General features: G+C 43.8%; 1 protein-coding gene across 23 annotated transcripts in view; it reads right to left on the bottom strand.

Annotated features, from left to right (window-relative positions):
• The window catches only part of THADA (THADA armadillo repeat containing), a 356,821-nt gene that overhangs the window by 93,642 nt on the left and 245,087 nt on the right, over window positions 1-18,092 (bottom strand). For all 23 annotated transcript variants that reach the window (XM_077959640.1, XM_077959647.1, XM_077959639.1 and 20 more), the window contains one exon: window positions 17,497-17,612. In XM_077959640.1, the coding sequence (XP_077815766.1) occupies window positions 17,497-17,612 (116 nt within the window). The remainder of the gene's footprint in view (window positions 1-17,496; window positions 17,613-18,092) is intronic.

Raw genomic sequence — 18,092 nt, 5'->3', positions numbered from 1 at the left:
TTAATGAAGCAATATCCTAGGGACCACCAGCAGGCCCATAACCGGCTGGAAAGAAGGAAACCAGGTTGACAGGAAAAGCAGGTAAGGGGCAAAGGGAGAGAAGGCAGGTGAGAAAGGGAGTAGGGGGAGAAGGAAAGAGGGAGGGAGGTTAGAAGAATGGGAGAGGGAAAATGGTAGAAGAGGGAAAGGGGAAATTAGTCTATAACATGTTTCCACATCCCGTTATGATCCCTCCACTTGACACATGTCCACCCACCTCATGCCCTTTATTTAAAATTCACTTCAAGCTGGGTACAGGTGGCACAGGCGCCTATAATCCCAGCTGCTCTGGTGGCTGACATGGAAGGATTGCTTGAGATCAGGAGTTCAAGACCAGCCTGAGCAACATAGTAAGATCCTATCTCAAACAGCAATAACAACAGCAAACCCCCTAAAACCCAACTTACTTCAAAGTCCCTCCTCTTTCTAGAAGATTACCTTCCTAATTATCCAGAAAACTACCTCTAAGGATATGCTGAATGACTGTCTCGACCCAGGATATTTCGTGGAGCTTCCCCTTCTCCCAGAGATCCCACTGGTCATCTCTGTAGTCTTGAGCACTTTACATCATTGTAACAGATGTCCATGGACCAGACACTGCCTCTCCTTATATTTGGTTATATCCTGTGGATAGGAGTAAGGAGGTACTTCTTTGATGGAGGCCACATTAAACCATGTACATGTGGAAGTATAAATTAAATAAAAAGAACCCATCTCTGCCATTCTGATTTCCATTTTTTACCATGGTCCCCAGCCAAGTAACCAACATATGGCACTCTTAGAGAAACAATAGGGGATTTGTTTAAACCAAAATGCAAAATGGTGATGAACTACAGAATATATATATTTAAACAAGTTATTTCCCCTTCTGTAACATGGAGACTTTAGCTGTGCATGCAGGGCCAGCTGGCGGCAGCTTGCAGGGCCTGGCTGGCTACCAGGACTGCTCGTTTACCTTGCCCTCCCTGGGGGAGGTGTGACGGCAGAGCTGCATTTTTATGGTATGCCCCAACATCCATCCTGCCTTTCTTGGTCTGGAGGTTTGCGAGTGTTTATACTCACAGCCATATGTAGACGCTGCCCCACAGCCCTCCTACTTGGATTTTCCTTTTAAAGTGAAGCCATCCTCCATGCCCTGCTCTGGTGGTGGACCAACTTATAGGGAATTCTTACTGAGCGACCATGCACAAAGTGAGAGACCGTGAGCTGTGAGTCTGTCCAGAAAGTGACTGAAGGTCCAGCTATGCATTGCGAGCATAGTGCGCGTTCTCTGGAAGAGCAGGTTTTGATCCTGGGGAATGTAATCTGTGAAAGCAGAGGGCCTTACCCACTCCACCAGGGTTCTGGGTAGGCATTCAGCAAGGCTCCAGCAGTCTGCAGAAGGTACTGGGGTCCCCTTTTTAGATTAGGGCTAAAGCCACAGCCTCCTCTGTTTCCCTTAGGAGTGCTGCTGCTCAAGGAAGTCCACAGCTTCAATGCCATGGCTTTGCGTTTCCCTCCTAATATTAATCACCTGCCTTTTCAGAGAGCCCCCAGGGAGCCTCCAGAATCCTCATATTTTTCCATCTTTGTATTAGGCATCTTGTTCTCATTACTGTACTAACGCTCAAGCTATGTGCCGAGAATGATGAAAAAGAGACCTTGGTGTGGGGCTTGGGATTTGTTCAAAGCCTGGGGAAACTGTTTTAGAGGGTGTATGTTTTTTATTCCTTTTATGAGAGATGCGTGTTCCCCTCCCTCTGTGACTTGTTTAAAAGTAAAGTTTAATATGCTGCCAGAGTAATTGCTGGTTAATAACTTAATAAGCTATGTGCTAGGAATTATGGGAGAAAAGTAGTATCCAAGAAAACTTTTATTGTACAGTTTGGGGCTTGGAAGATATATAGCTTCAATTCTTATACAGAATGTTAATGGAAGTTCCCTTTCTTTTCAAACCTTACTTTCTCCCTAAAAGCATAAAAAAGGATAAATAGGTGAGGTGGATGAAATCTTCTGGATGCTGCCTGAGCTATGTAAATCACAAGGTGAGAATTTCTAACAGCACTGTCAACAGGACTGTGGTCATGTGAATTTGGCAAGGCACACCCTTGGAAATTAGCCCTGGCAAAAATAGCAGTAATGATAATAACAATATCAATATCTTATTACATTAAAAGTTTTCTCTTTAAAAAGTATTCTTATTTTATCTTTATAAAATTCTTAAGGAAGAAAAATAGAAATTATTATTCCCATTTTTACAAATCAACAAAGTAGCTGAAGTGACCTAGCTAAGATAAGGGCAGAAACCAAGAATAGAATCAAGGTTTTCTAGACAACAAATTGTATCTATGTGTCCCAAACACACAATCAAGTGAAAAGTGAGACACTGGGCCAAGCAATGAGAAACCAGTAGACTGGTGTTACATCCTGGCAGCCAGTCTGGTGAAAAGCAAGGCTCCAAGTGCAGCTATTTCTGTGAGGACCAGCATAAAGGCACATTTTCAACGTGGCGACTATGTTGACAGAGACTTCCTTACTTGACAATAGAGAGTACCTGTATCTTCTTAGCACTTTTATGTTTACACTTCCATTACTCATTATGCCCTCCCCTGCTCTCTTCTATTTCACACCTTCATTTTAGAGATTCCCAATTCACAGATAAAAACTCAGGCCTAAGGAAATTACAGGCCACACCTTGCTAGCCAGTAGTCCAGCAGGGGCCAGACCCTTGGCCTCCTAACCTTGAGTATTCTCTGCCTCTCCTCAACAGCAGCACACTGTGTTTTCTGGCTGGAGGCTTTCCATTCACCAGGTGCCTCTAGACGTGACTCTCCTTATGGTTACCCAGGAATGCAGAGCCTGCGGACTGGTGAGGGCCCCTCTGACTTAGGGAGTTCTAGAGGGAGCCCCTGAACTTGCATGGGAAGGTGTTATTCTCAGAGGCCCCGGGGCTAGTCTAATTGCTGAGGAAGCCTGGTCATCACTGGCAGCTGAGGGGAAGCAAAGGATAGCGAGACTTTGGAGGGCCTCTCTCCAAGATGCTCCCTTGGCCCATTCATGTAAGACCAGCTCATGTTGCCCACAGCCCTCCTGGAGGTGGCCGAAAGCCTGGCCACACGGGACAAACATATCAGGGCTGAGCAGCTTAATATGAGGGCAGATGTGCTCCCACCAGGCCAGAGCACTGCCGTCAAGCCTGCGTCAGTTACTGACTTCAGTTAGAGGTGCTGTCTCTACCAGGTCACTATTAGAAAACAGCTGTGTGACCCAGGAGAACAAACTTATTTACGTATTAAAAGTTAGGGCCAGCCAGCCAGCTGAGAGTGGATTTCTGAGGAAAAGGGATATAGAATAGTTAAGTTTTGATGGCAAGAAGGTCTGCAGCATGAAGCCCCATCCAGGGAAGGCAGCTCCTAAGAGAGGGCCCTGGCAGCCCAAGGACATGGAGTTGCAGAATTTTCCACAAGGATGATCAGGCCCCAGGAGAGGAAGAAAGCAGGTCAAGAGGCAAAAAACAAACTTGCTATTTACATCCCTAACTTGAGCCATCTTGAGACAGCCACATCTTTCAAGTAAGAAGAAGTCGCCTGCCCCCGTGTCTATTACCTCTTCTACAAATATTGGCTTAGATTAGATCACTGTTTTGAAATAGGGAGTCAGGGTGCTTCTCTTAGTCCCTTCTGGGGCTACCAATAGGAGGGAAGCCATGCAGGTGGGTCTCCGGGCCCCCACCCCAGTTTAGACCATATTGAAACCATCTCTACTATCTTCAATATCTTGAATTTCCACATAAGCTTATTTGAAGAAAGAATTCCATTGGATTAGACAATCTCTAAATTCTCTTTACTGTTATAAATTCTGTGGTTCGATGGTAGTCTTAACAATGTTGGAAAGACAAAAGCCATGTGGTCTCAAGTGCATACAAATATCTTTATTCCCATTACTAGTTGCCCAGGCAGGCAACAGAGGCTTCCAGGTGACAAGGACTGCTACTAGAGAGATTTCTGTTAATCCTTAGGAGAGACTAGAAACTCTGATGACCACTGAGAGAGGCTGGAAAGATGTAAAGCATTTAGGGTATTTCATGTGCATATCGATAGCAGCCTACTTACCAGTGTCAGCCAGAGCTCACTAACTTCCTCTTAACTCCGGATCAAGTCCATATTCCTCTGGCTGACTGAGGGCTTCCATAACTGGTCTCTTATCAAATCTTGCACTGCTCTCTAAAGCACAGCACTTCTCCTTCAGCCCCATCTCCTCACTGGCCCATGCTATATCACATGCACTCCTTCCAGTATCCCACTGCACATTTTGTCCACCATCTTGACATGCTCTTTTCCTATCACTTTTTGGTGTTTCCAAATCACACCCTGCTCTACCACCTCTCTCAAATATCTAACTCCTCTGAGAAGGCCCTCCTTGACTATCTCAGTCCACATTCTTTTCTGAACTCTTGTACTTACTGTATGTACTTCTATGCACTTCACTGTCTAAATTTTCATTTAGATTCAACCATAACTAAACTCTGACAACAGTGACTCCATATATATCTAATACACACACACATACATACACACACACAACACACACACACACACACACACACACACACAGTTCCCATAATGCTGGGTGCTATACTAAGATTCCTTTTGTGTGCTTGGGCTATGAGACCTTCACAATTTACTTGGCAACAAAGGTACTATACAAGCACAACTTTACTAAGTCTCCAATCTGAGACAATTAATCTTATCTTTTTTTTTTTTTTTTTTGAGACAGAATCTTGCTCTGTCACCCAGTTCAAACAATTCTTGTGCCTCAGCCTCCCAAAAAGCTGGTATTACAGGCCCATGCCACCACGCTAAAAAATAAACCTTATCTAATAATTAAACTCACCTATCCTTTAAAGACTTCTCCCTCCTCCTGAAGACTTCCTTGACACCCCCACCCTGACAAGCTGGCATTTATTTCTCCCTTCTCTGCTTCTGCAACACATTTTGACTCATTCTAGCATTGACACAATCTTGTTTATAGTTATTTAAATCCATACTTGTCTTACTTGTGGGGTTTCTGAAATAGAGACAATTATCATTCATTCATATATTTCCCACTGTGCCTACTACTATTGTCTTGTAATATTTGTGACTCTGAATTGGCTTTAATTCACTGGGAATGGCTCAATGAAAGTAACAAAGGTGTTAATTTATCCAAAAGATAGAAGATGTTACATGCTCAAGGAAAAAAAACCAACCCACTACATTAGGGCTTTACGTAATATTATGAGAATGTGCTGAAGACACTTAAAGCCTGCACTCCCTTGCAAGCTGAGCAATGACAACATTGCCCAAATCTTCCAACAGCAACACCCCAATACGCCAATAGCTACAAGTGGAACAAGACAGAGATTTCTGAGCCCTCTATTGAACTAACTGCCATCTCTAGGTTAGGTTTGCAGATTTCTATATTTAAAAAGTAGAAAGCATCAGCAGTTGGGGGTTGAATTCTTGATGTGTGTGCAGTTGCGTAAAAGGACTATTTTTATTTCTCGCTGCAGTATGAAGAAGCTTTGATCTTGGGCGACTTGCTCAAAGGCCCGTGTAATATATTGATCACTTCTGACTGCTTTTACCCAGACTAGTTTCCATAAGCTCAGTCTGTCAACAAGAACTACTTCATATATTTTCAAACTTCACTTTTCCTCAAACAGCTTATTCCTTTAAAACTTGAGGCTGTATTTATAAAAGGGATATTTAATGAAGAAAATGTTTTGCACCTTGTCCCATTGGCTTGGGTTGAAATGTGATAATGTTTCCTTTTGTATTTAAAAAACACAAACAGGATCTCATCCAAGAGATATCATGACCTTAGACATTCCTGAGACGTCTGAAAGGGAGGCGAACATATGTCAGCATGCTTGGGTTTAAAATATACCAGCTTCATTTATCTCGTCATTCAAATCTGCATGAGGCTCAGGTGACTCCGCACAGGCTGTGCTGGAGGATTAAAGAGGGGTCTTAATAAGAAGCTGTCTCTTCCAGTAAAATCTAGGAATTGAAAAGCAGTTACTACCTCTTCCATTTTTCTCCTTAAAAAAAGACTTTTTCTAAAATTAAAAAAAAGGAGGATACTTTTTTTGTGAAAGAGAAAAAGAAAACAAAGAAAGAAGAAAAAATGAGAGAAAGAAACAAACCAAAAGGCAAAACATAACCCCTAGCAATGCCTGGAAACTTGCTGTGTGGCTAGCGATCCCTGTTAAGACTTGCTTCCCTTAAAGTTTTGGCATGGACCACAAATGATAGCCTTAAAATGCCACATGATCATCTGAATATTTTAATAATCATCCTGGACTGGATTCATTTCAACAACATGGAAGTGGAACAGCAACTTGCAGCTGTGGCAAAGGGCTGTGGCCTCTTTTTATTGCAAGTCATTGTGAAAGCAGGATCTCTTTCTTCGGGAGAGGACCAACCCATGAGGGATTTGGGAAGGAGCTAAAGGACAGTGGGAAAATGGAAGCAGACCTAAAACCCAGTATTTCTGCCTGGGAAGTATAGTCTCTTGTGTGAATAAATTTGGTGGTTAGAAAATAAATGCTGTTTTCAGCTGTTGTAAAGCAAAACAGAATCCTAAACCAGAACTTCTGCAGCTGGCCACAGACCCCCTAGGGAAGAACTGGGATTGCCACACAAAAGCCTCAGCTTTGTCTCTATAAGCATATTTTCCTTACACATTTAAATCCACAGGCCCTCCAGGAGCACATCACTCAGCTCAGTGGGGTCCAGTAAGTAAGAGAAAAAAGGGAATAGATGGGAGTATGGATAGGGGGTGACAGGGGAGGAGACAGGAAAGTGACTGGAGTATGGATGAGGGGGATGGAGAAGCAGACGAGGCGCACATGAAAGGGCACATGGAGGACTGCATGGGTGTGTGAGGCGCACTTACAGGGAAGCTGGACAGGGAAGTGGATGGATTACTAGAATTAACTTGGGGTAGCAAGTCATTAGGTCTGGTACACTGAGAAGGCTTTCAACAAACATTAGCTCCCTCTACCATCTCTTCCCCTCATCAGCACTGTTTTATGCAAAAAATTTATTCCCAAGGTTGCTTTCCTTGTAACCTTGGAACCTGGTCTTGTATTTCTGAGAGCCTGTTTTTCTCACCAGAATATGAGACTGTTATTTTTCAAAATGATAAACACACTGCATGTCAACAAAGCACTGGTCCCACACAGGGCACTGAGGCCATTGGGATGGCTGCCCAGACAATGGAGTATGCACTTCCCATAGAGAGCCCTGGGGCCATGAAGCCCCTCAGCACAGGTCATCCCAACTGGGTACGGAGAGAATCTTGGGCTGATCCCTTCAGTAGCCTCAGCCCTCTCCTGTTGCTCCAAGCTCAGTCACAAGCCCTTGAGAAAGGGAATGGGGATGGGAGTATTTCTTTTTTTTTGAGATGGAGTCTTGCTCTGTCACCCAGGCTGGAGTGCAGTGGTGCGATCTCGGCTCACTGCAAGCTCCGCCTCCCGGGTTCACACCATTCTCCTGCCTCAGCCTCCCATAGCTGGGACTACAGGGCGCCTGCCACTATGCCCAGTTAATGTTTTGTATTTTTAGTAAGACAGGGTTTCACCGCATTGGCCAGGATGGTCTCGATCTCCTGATGTCGTGATCTGCCCGCCTCGGCCTCCCAAAGTGCTGGGATTACAGGAGTGAGCCACTGCGCCTGGCCGGGGATGGGAGTATTTCGAACGGGGGAGTTGGATGATCACAGAACCTGGCACTCTGACCCTGGCTCTTCAAGGTATGTACTCTGTCCCCTGGGAGCTGGTCAAAATGGAGGATCTCAGGCTCCACCCAGACCTAGTGAATGAGAGTTTTCATTTTAATAAGATTCCCAGGTGATTCACGTACACATTTTCTTTCTGAGAATCACTGTTCTAGAGAAGGCTTAAATTACTGCCATTCAAAACCCTCACATAAAAACACTGTCTGGACAGATGGAGGCAGTGTGGTCAAGTACAAAGAGCCCAATAAGGTGCCGGGAGCTAAGCCCTCAACAAATGTTAGTAGTTGTCAGGTAGGATGTTAATTCTGGTGAACTGTGAGAAAACGGATAAATCGTCCAACCTCCTACAATCCTCTGTGGGCTGTAGTACTCCACGTGCACAGGGGTGAGAGTAGACTCTTAATACAATAAACTTCATGATTCCTTTCAGTTCTAAAATTCTAGGTCAATGATTCTATTTGAGAAGACTCTGTTCTGTTGCTCTCTTTATACTGAAGTAGTGGTTTTAATATACAGTTGTAGTATTTGATATGGCCTGGCATACAGCAGGGCTCAATAGGTATTTGTTGAATGAAGTAATACAGGGATAGTTATTCTATTTAAGCTTCAACTTAATAAAACTGGGCTGAGTGTGGCAGCTCATGTCTGTAATGCCAGCACTTTGGGAGGCCAAGGCAGGAGGATCACTTAAGGCCAGGGGTTCTAAACCAGCCTGGACAACAAAGCAAGCCCCGTCTCTACTTTTTTTTTAAAAAAGGGCCAGGTGCCAGGCGCGGTGGCTCAAGCCTGTAATCCCAGCACTTTGGGAGGCTGAGACGGGCGGATCACAAGGTCAGGAGATCGAGACCATCCTGGCTAACACGGTGAAACCCCGTCTCTACTAAAAAATACAAAAAACTAGCCGGGCGAGGTGGCGGGTGCCTGTGGTCCCAGCTACTCCGGAGGCTGAGGCAGGAGAATGGCGTAAACCCGGGAGGCGGGGCTTGCAGTGAGCTGAGATCCGGCCACAGCACTCCAGCCTGGGCGACAGAGCCAGACTCAGTCTCAAAAAAAAAAAAAAAAGGGCCAGGTGCGGTGGCTCATGCCTGTCATCCCAGCACTTTGGGAGGCCGAGGCGGGCGGATCACGAGGTCAGATCGAGACCATCCTGGCGAACGCAGTGAAACCCCGTCTTACTAAAAATACAAAACATTAGCTGGGCATGGTGGCAGGCACCTGTAGTCTCCGCTACTTGGGAAGCTGAGGCAGGAGAATGGCAAGAACACGGGAGGCAGAGCTTGTAGTGAGCCGAGATCGCATCACTGTACTCCAGCCTGGGCGACAGAGTGAGACTCCATCTCAAAAAAAAAAGGAAAAAAAAAAAGTTAGCCAGGTGCAGTGGCACATGCCTATAGTCTCAGCTACTTGGGAGCTGAGGTGAGAGGATCACTTGAGCCCAGGAGGTCAAGGCTGCAGTGAGCCATGACCATGCCACTGCATTCCAGGCTGGGTGATAGAATGAAACCCTGTCTCTCAAAAAAACAATTTTTTTTTTTTTTGAGACAGAGTCTCACTCTGCTGTTCAGGCTGGAGCACAGTGGCGTGATCTTGGCTCACTGCAACCTCTGCTTCCCGGGTTCAAGCGATTCTCCTGCCTCAGCCTCCCGAGTAGCTGGGACTACAGGTGCATGCCACCATGCCTAGCTAATTTTTGTGTTTTTAGTAGAGATGGGGTTTCACCATGTTGGCCAGGCTGGTCTCGAACTCCTGACCTCAGGTGATCCACCCGCCTCAGCCTCCCAAGTGCTGGGGTAACAAGCGTGAGCCACTGCGCCCGGCCTCCAATTTTATTTTTTTATGGAGGTCATAAGCCTCCACAGCAATCAACCATTAACCACATCACAGTATCAGGTTTAAATGGTACTTCTGAGGGCCAGTGAGATAACTCAAAAAATCTCTCCAGATGATTCTAAAAACGCAGCCACGAACATTAAGAACTAGCATCAGCCAATCTGCTACTTAATAAATGCCAATAGCAAGGGACACAAACTCCTGTTTCCATGGGAGTGCAGGTAACCTATGAGAGACGCGGCCAGGCGTGGGCCGTGGAGAAGCACAGAGTATACCCATCAAGGGAAGATGGCTGGGACTTAGCTCTGGCCCATTGTGGCCACATGGGAATTTGAGCCTGGTGGTGCCAGATCTTCGTTTTTCAAAAGAAGCTGTAGATCTTGATTTACTATGAAATTTCCTCAGTTTAAAATGCCAGCAAATTATTTTAAAAAAGAAATGTAAATCCTGCACAAGTCAAACAAAACACAACTATGGCCAATCCGACCTGAATGCACTGTCAGTTTGAGCCCTCTAGCTGAGAGTGCACAGCAGGCCTGGGCCTAAGCAGCACCCCAGGGAGGGCCCAGGGGAAGACTCCTTCTAAAGAAGATAAAACAAAATGCTAAAGCAGGGCCATTTCTGTGTGGTAATATAGAAAGTAAAAACCGAAGAATGACCTATACCTGTTTGACTTATCTGTTAACTCATCATGCCAAGCTGAAATATTAACTAAAATGGCTGTCAGACATGTGGTGTGTCTCCCCAGTTGTTTTCACTGTAGAAAAGATTTTTTTAATATTAAGGCAGTTTTGAGAAGAGTTAATGAAATAATATTTACAAATCTCCTCATACAAAGCTTGGCACAGACAGTAAGCATTCAAAATGTAAAAGTTTCCTCAAATGGATTTTTTATATCTTAGTTAAAATTTTGGTGGAGGTCTCTCACGCACTGCTGGTAGGCAGATGGACTTTTGTAGAAAACAATCTGGCAGTGTATACCAAGACTTTTTCCATTTCTCCTCGACCAGTTTATTCCACTTCTGGAAATCAAACCTAAGGCAATAACCCACAATCACATACACTCATACACACACACACAAACACACACACACACACAAACACACACACTCATGCACAAAGATTTTTCTGAAACAACATCTATGACACTAAAAAAATGGGAAACAAACTGAATGCCAGCAATGGTTAGATAAACTTAATGACTAATTATTCAGATGACAAAAATATGCTACCTTCAAAAATGATGTTTTCAAAGTTTTTTTTTTTCTTAATTCAAAAAGAGGCAAAAATATTTTATTTTTAGAGATGCACAGGTGGTAATACTAGGAAGAAAAGCAAAGAAATAATTATCATAAAAAGTCAAGACAATGATAACCTCAGATGAGTGATGGGGTATATATTTTCTTTTAAATATTTTCCATTACAATGTTTTAAACTGTGGTGAAATATACATAATGTAAGCCCTTTACCATCTTAACATTTTTGAGTGTACAGTTCAGTAGTGTTAAGCACATCCATACTGTTGCATAACCAATCACCAGAACTTTTCTTTCTTTTTTTTTTTGACACAGTCTCCTTCTGTTGCCCAGGCTGGAGTGCAGTGGCATGATCTAGGCTCACTGCAATTTCTGTCTCACGGGTTCAAGCGATTCTCCTGCTTCAGCCTCCCAAGTAGCTGGGACTACAGGTGTGCGCAACCACACCTGGCTAATTTTTTGTATTTTTAGTAGAGACGGGTTTCACCATGTTGGCCAGTCTGGTCTTGAACTCCTGGCCTCAAGTGATCTGCCCACCTCGGCCTTCCAAAGTGCTGCGATTACAGCTCTAAGCTACTGTACCCAGCCTCCAGAACCCTTTTCATCCTGTAAAATTAAAACACTTTACCCATTAAACAATGCCCCATTCCCTCCTCTCCGTAGCCCCTGACAACCACTATTCTACTTTTTATCTCTAGGTCTTGACTACTCTATGTACTCTGTATTAGCAGAATCATATAATATTTATCTTTTTGCTATTGGCTTATTTCGCTTGGCATAATTTCTCCAAGGTTCATCTATGTTGTGGCATATGTTGGAATTTCCTTCCTTTTTCAGGCTAGGTAATATTCTGGTGTACGTACACACCGCATTTTGTTCATCCATTCATCATTCATCAATGGACACCTGAGCTGTTTCCATGTTTTAGCTATTGTGCATAATGCTGCTATGGATACCTCTTTGAGACTCCGCTCTCAAGTCTGTTGGGTATATACTCAGACTTGAGTATTGTTGGATTACACAGTAATTCTATTTTCAATTTTTTGAGGAAATATCATAGTGTTTTCCACAGCAGCTGTGTCATAAAGAGTTTGAAATAATAACAAATGCTCTCATGATACTGTCGACTGAAAAAAGGAAGCTATAACGTAATTACATGTACAGTATAACCTTGACAAGGTTTAAAAAAGCATAGGAAAAAAGACGAAGGAATTACATACAACTCTTTTTTTTTTTTTGAGACGGAGTCTCGCTCTGTCGCCCAGGCTGGAGTGCAGTGGCCTGATCTCAGCTCACTGCAAGCTCCGTCTCCCGGGTTCACGCCATTCTCCTGCCTCAGCCTCCCGAGTAGCTGGGACTAAAGGCGCCCACCACCTCGCCCGGCTAGTTTTTTGTAGTTTTAGTAGAGACGGGGTTTCACTGTGTTCACCAGGATGGTCTCAATCTCCTGACCTCATGATCCACCCGTCTCGGCCTCCCAAAGTGCTGGGATTACAGGCTTGAGCCACCGCGCCCGGCCGGTTACATACAACTCTTAACCAATAATAGTGATTTATGGATTGTGGTAAGAATAGACTTTTACTCTCTTCCAAATTTTGTACTTGACTAATTTTCTATGATAAGCATATAGCACACAACAATGAAGAGAAAAACAGTGAAAAAATTTTAGTAGGGCACATATTTATTTCTGGTTATCACATCCACTACATGCATGCATTCATTCATTCATTTTCTTGAGACAGAGTCTTTTTCTGTCGCGCAGGCTGGAATGCAGTGGTGTGATCTCAGTTCACTGAAACCTCCGCCTCCCAGGTTCAAGCAATTCTCATGCCTCAGCCTCCCAAGTAGTTGGGACTACAGGCATGTGCCACCACTCAGCTAATTTTTTGTATTTTTAGTAGAGACTGGGTTTCACCATGTTGGGCCAGGCTGGTCTCAAACTTCTGGCCTCATGTGATCCACCCACCTTGGCCTCCCAAAGTGCTGGCATTACAGGCATGAGCCACCGCACCCAGCCCTGACTAGTCCATTTAGTTCACTAAGTTTACTAAAAGAAACACTCATGCAATATACAAACATACACATATACACTTATTTTTTTTTTTCCTTTTATAACCAAAGAAGGAGAAACTAGATAACCAAATTTACTTCTGAAAAATTTAAGCCTAATATAATACTAATTACAACTCTCAGCCAAAGTAAATAAGTGATCTAGCTGGGACAGCTGAGCTGGAATCTGCAAATAGCAAGGGTGGCAGGGCATGGGGCTCATGTCTATAATCCCAGCTTACTTGTAAGACTCTGGTGGGAGGACTGCTTGAGCCCAGGAGTTCAAGTCCAGCACAGGCAACACAGCGAGACCTCATCACTAGAAAAAAAGAAATAAAGAAAAAAAAAACTAAAAAAAAAAAAAAGCTTTTATAATTAGCATGAGTGTCAGACTGGGTGATTCCTCTCTCATGATGCCCACTGCCATCCTTTCCAGGCCAGCAGCAGACCCCTACTAGATGGCTATTCTCATTTCGTTTCTGGTCTAGGTCAGTTTACTTTTCTTTCAGTAGTTAGGAAACTGCCTTAGACCCATGAGAGAGATAGTAAACTGGATCAAGAAGGGAGGGGTGGAGGAAAAGGGGAAGGAAAGGACTTGAAGGATTAATGAGCTGATTTTCATTAAGGCTTTGACATCTTGGAATGAAAAGCAGCCTGTAAGAGCAGAAGCCCAGTCCTTTCCTGAAGCCATGTTGCCAGCTGACCATTCATCACCAAAAATTCCCCAACAACTCCATGGCTATTGCTTAATCACCTCATATAAATCCCCATTAATCTTGCAAAGTCAAAACACAAATATATGACAAAAGTCTTCATTTTATGTCCCTCAATTTCAGAGTCAAAATTTAAAAACTGAATTGGTTATCCAATAGCACCAATGAATTTTTTAAAAACCTTCTTTGAGAACAAAAGGACAAATACATATCCACTAGCATTTTTGTACTTATGGGACTGAACAAACTCAGACTAATGATCAAATAAATTATGGAAGGAAAAGGGTGTCAGTGTTAAAATTTCAGCCAACATTTTTTTCTTTGCAAAAACATTAATTTTTCATAGCTTACATTCAAAAGATACAGAAAATCCTTAGTAGGCTCAAAGGAACATTTAGTCTTCTTTCATGTGTAAATTACCAGGGACATAAAAAAGCCTCTTCAGTAGCTGAATTTGGACTACTCTGCACTGTAATATCTTCATGTAAAAGGCAGGTGAGAAAGTAAAGACAGGAGTCTGTTCTGAGAAGGGATCGCTAGGACCAGAGGGGGTTCTTCTGAGCATGGAGTTAACTAGTATAGACAGACAACTCTCGGAACAAGAGGACCTCAGGGACAAAATGAGGCTTCATCACTTATACCCAGTTCTATAATTTGCTATTTAGGAACCTCAGAGTTATCCTGTCAATGACGTGGATAATATAGAAAAACTGATACATTGCTTTGGAATGCATTGTGCTGTCTGGCAGTATGTTTTCCTTCCAAACTCTATTCCGGGCTCTGAACACATCCTGATTAACACTTGTAAAAGTGTGCTGGGGAGCAAAAGGAAGCCTGGTGTTAGGAACCATTTACAGACCACCCACAAAGCGGAAAGTTCACACTTGGATAATAGAGAGTTGACTGTACTGGAAACAGAAAAGTGGCTTTCCTAGATTCTGGGCAAGGAAGGTGGAAACCCAGTAAATTGCAGTGATTCATGCCTTTGTCTTCTAGAGCTGGAAAATCATGGAGAAAAATCAGAAGTAGGGTGGGGAGTGGAGGGAAGGAGAATGGAAAGCCCAATTAGAAAATAGCAATAGGGACCATAGGACAGGTTTAAAAAGGCCTGGAGGACTTCTCTTTCTCTTAGCTGCAGAGGAAGCTGATGGCTTGTCAGCCATCTTCAGGCACCGCACAACATGAAGGTCCACTCAATGGCTGGCTTGCCGCTCCATCTCCTCTATCCCATTCAACAAGAGGTAATGGACTCAGGAAGCCAGTGGATAATGACTTTCTATGAGATGCATGAAGGAGTAGCAAGATAAGGGGGCAGAAATTTCTTCCTCAAAGCACTTTAAGAACTGGAGTGTTAGGATACTTGGGACAGTCCTGGCTAGAAGCAGGGTTTCAGAGGATAATTTCTGGACAGCTCTGACTTCTTTATCTCCAGAAATAACAGGTAGGAAGAAGTGGCCTATTACCTGGCAAACAGCTGAAGAGTACTGATGTGATATGTATCTTCGGGATGCTAAGAGCCACACAGAAGGCAAATGGTACTAGGCTTGGGTAAACACTTTATGGGTAAGCGACTCCTACTCTTTAAATAAAATGGAGAAAACAGGTTGGGTGCAGTGGCTCACATGCCTGTAATCCCAACACTTTGGGAGGGCGAGGCAGGTGGATCACCTGAGCCCAGGAGTTCGAGACCAGCCTGGGTAACCTGTTGAAACTCCTTCTCCACGAAAAAACCCCACAAAAATTAGCTGGGCATAGTGGCATGTGCCTGTAGTCCCAGCTGCTCAGGGGACTGAGGCGGAAGGATCACCTGAGCCCCCAGGAGGTCAAGGCCACAGTGAGCCGTGGTAGCGCCATTACACTCCAACCTGGGTGACAGAGCATGACCCTGTCTAAAAAAAGGGAGAAAAAACAGACTAATAGACTAAAAATGAGAGGCTCCCAATAACTTTACTGGCATTTCAGACACGAGATAATTTCTCCATCAATATCCCTGTCCAAAGCTATTAATGTTGAGACAATAATTGAGACACACACATCCACACATGGGGAAATCCACCACTGGCTCCTTCACCAAAAGGTTTCTTTCAGAAGCTTTCACTGTGTGGCCTGGGCATATTTCCTCAGCCCCATTCTCTGTCACTTGTGCCTTACACTTTAGGTTCCAGAGGGCGAACTTCCTTATGGTTCTGCAAGCCTACAGTGCCATTTCATATTGCTGTGTCTCTGCCTATGCTATTACCTAAGCCTGGAATTCCCCTACCTGTGTGGATCAGTTGGCAAAATTCTGGCTCACTCTTGATGGCCAGTTTGATGTCAGCCCTCCCTCACCCCTCTTCTGGGGTACTGCTGTACCTATTACAGACATTTGTTATAACACTTAATATACCAGAGGAAAATTATGTATTTACACATCTTTCCCACTTCCTGGAAGTCCCTGAAGCCAGGAATAGTTCTTTTATATTTTTGTGTCCCTACATCTCCTAACACAAAGGCTGGCAGGTAGCCTGTGCTCAACAATGCTTTGTCGAATTAAACTGATTTGAGAGCCTCACACAGCCAATTACTTGACTTGCCATAGAAGGTAGAGAGCCCAACAAAAGTGACCAGAAGCATACTTTCTGAAAAATAAAAAAGAGAGGCTTCTACCTTAGACAGCCTATACATATATATATACACACACACACACACACACACACACACACATATACACACACACACACATATTTTTAACTTGTTTGTTTCTCAAACTCTAAGCATCAGAAATTTATTTATTTTTGAAACAAGGTCTCGCTCTGTCACCCAGGCTCGAGTGCAGTGGTGCAATCATAGCTCACTAGGGCCTTAAACTCCTGGGCCCAAACCATCCTCCTGCCTTAGCCTTCCAAGTAGCTGGGACTACAGGCATGTACCACCATAACTGGCTAATTTTTGTTGTTGTTGTTTTGTAGAGATGGGGTCTTGTTATGTTATCCAGGCTGTTCTTGAATTCCTGGGCTCAAGCAATCCTCCTGCCTCAGCCTCCCAAAGCGCTGGGATTACAGACACGAACCACTACACCTGGCCAATATACTGACTCTTAATCAAATGCGTGCACTATGGCAGGAAAGGTGGTAACACTAACACATGCGCCTCTTCTGGAGCTACTCTGGTGGAACTTAGAGAGGACCTACAGGGGCCTTTGCAGCTAACACTATCCTGTCACCACCAGAGTCCTGCAACACAGATTTTGAACACGGCGCTACAGAGAGTACTCCCTGTATATTAAATGAGAAATTCTTTTTACTCCTTTATCTTTTACACAATAAATGTTTTAAGTTCCAGGATAAACTAACAATGGCAAGGATGAAAAATATGTTTCTACTCTTTTTTGCCTTGCTTATTCAAGCTACCCTACTTCCCACCTAAGAATGGCAACTTCCATCCCCTCTTGCTATTCACACCCTATCTGTCTCTCAGTGCCTGCTCAAGTCTACAGCAATCTCTAATCTCTGAGTTGCCATGGCACCTAAGAGTTTGTACCACATGATTTAGTCAATCACTGCCTTTCATTGTTATAATATCTAACACAGGACTGGGCACATAGCAGGTTTCAATAAAAACAAGCTGATTGGTGGGCAGATAAAAAGCCATGTTACATGCCCCTTAGTCACTTAGCAGTTTTAGAAAAATTGTCAAGAAAATATTTTTCTTTCTTTACCACAACCCGAAGTTCTAAAAGGATAAATACTCCAATAAGTTTAGAAAACTCATGCCAATGACTTTTAAAACTCCCCACAACTAGAAACAGCAATTCTCAAATGTATTCCTAACCCCTGATAACTCCTTGCTCATGTGGGATTTTAACATACCTCTTGGCCAGCCAGAGTTTGGCTTTGGTACAAACAGTGATGTCAGTCAGCTCGTGCTGGAAGTCTGAATTCGTTCTGTGTTTGGAGTCTGAGTAGGCTTGCAACAAATGAAAAACCTAAACCAAAAAAGAAAAAAAAATTCCTGCTATGAAAATATATTTTTCCTAAATGCTCAGTTCCTCCCTTTTAAGTTTCCTTAAAATATTCCCCTCAAAGAAAACAGACACCTGCAGAATGCAGCTCTGGTCTCTTTGCAGAAAAGCATGTTGGTTTTGGAGGATGTAGCAGTGGTGAGAAACCCAAGTCCTTTTTTTTTTTTTTTTTTTTTTTGAGACGGAGTCTTGCTCTGTGCCCCAGGCTGGAGTGCAGTAGCGCGATCTCGGCTCACTGCAAGCTCCGCCCCCCTGGGTTCCCGCCATTCTCCTGCCTCAGACTCCCGAGTAGCTGGGACTACAGGCGCCCGCCACCTCGCCCGGCTAATTTTCTTGTATTTTTAGTAGAGATGGGGTTTCACCGTGTTAGCCAGGATGGCCTCGATCTCCTGACCTCGTGATCTGCCCGTCTCGGCCTCCCAAAGTGCTGGGATTACAGGCTTG

Source organism: Macaca mulatta, chromosome 13, assembly GCF_049350105.2.
Source record: "Macaca mulatta isolate MMU2019108-1 chromosome 13, T2T-MMU8v2.0, whole genome shotgun sequence".
NCBI classification, from domain to species: domain Eukaryota; kingdom Metazoa; phylum Chordata; class Mammalia; order Primates; family Cercopithecidae; genus Macaca; species Macaca mulatta.
This window is presented reverse-complemented; position numbering and strand designations above follow the sequence as displayed.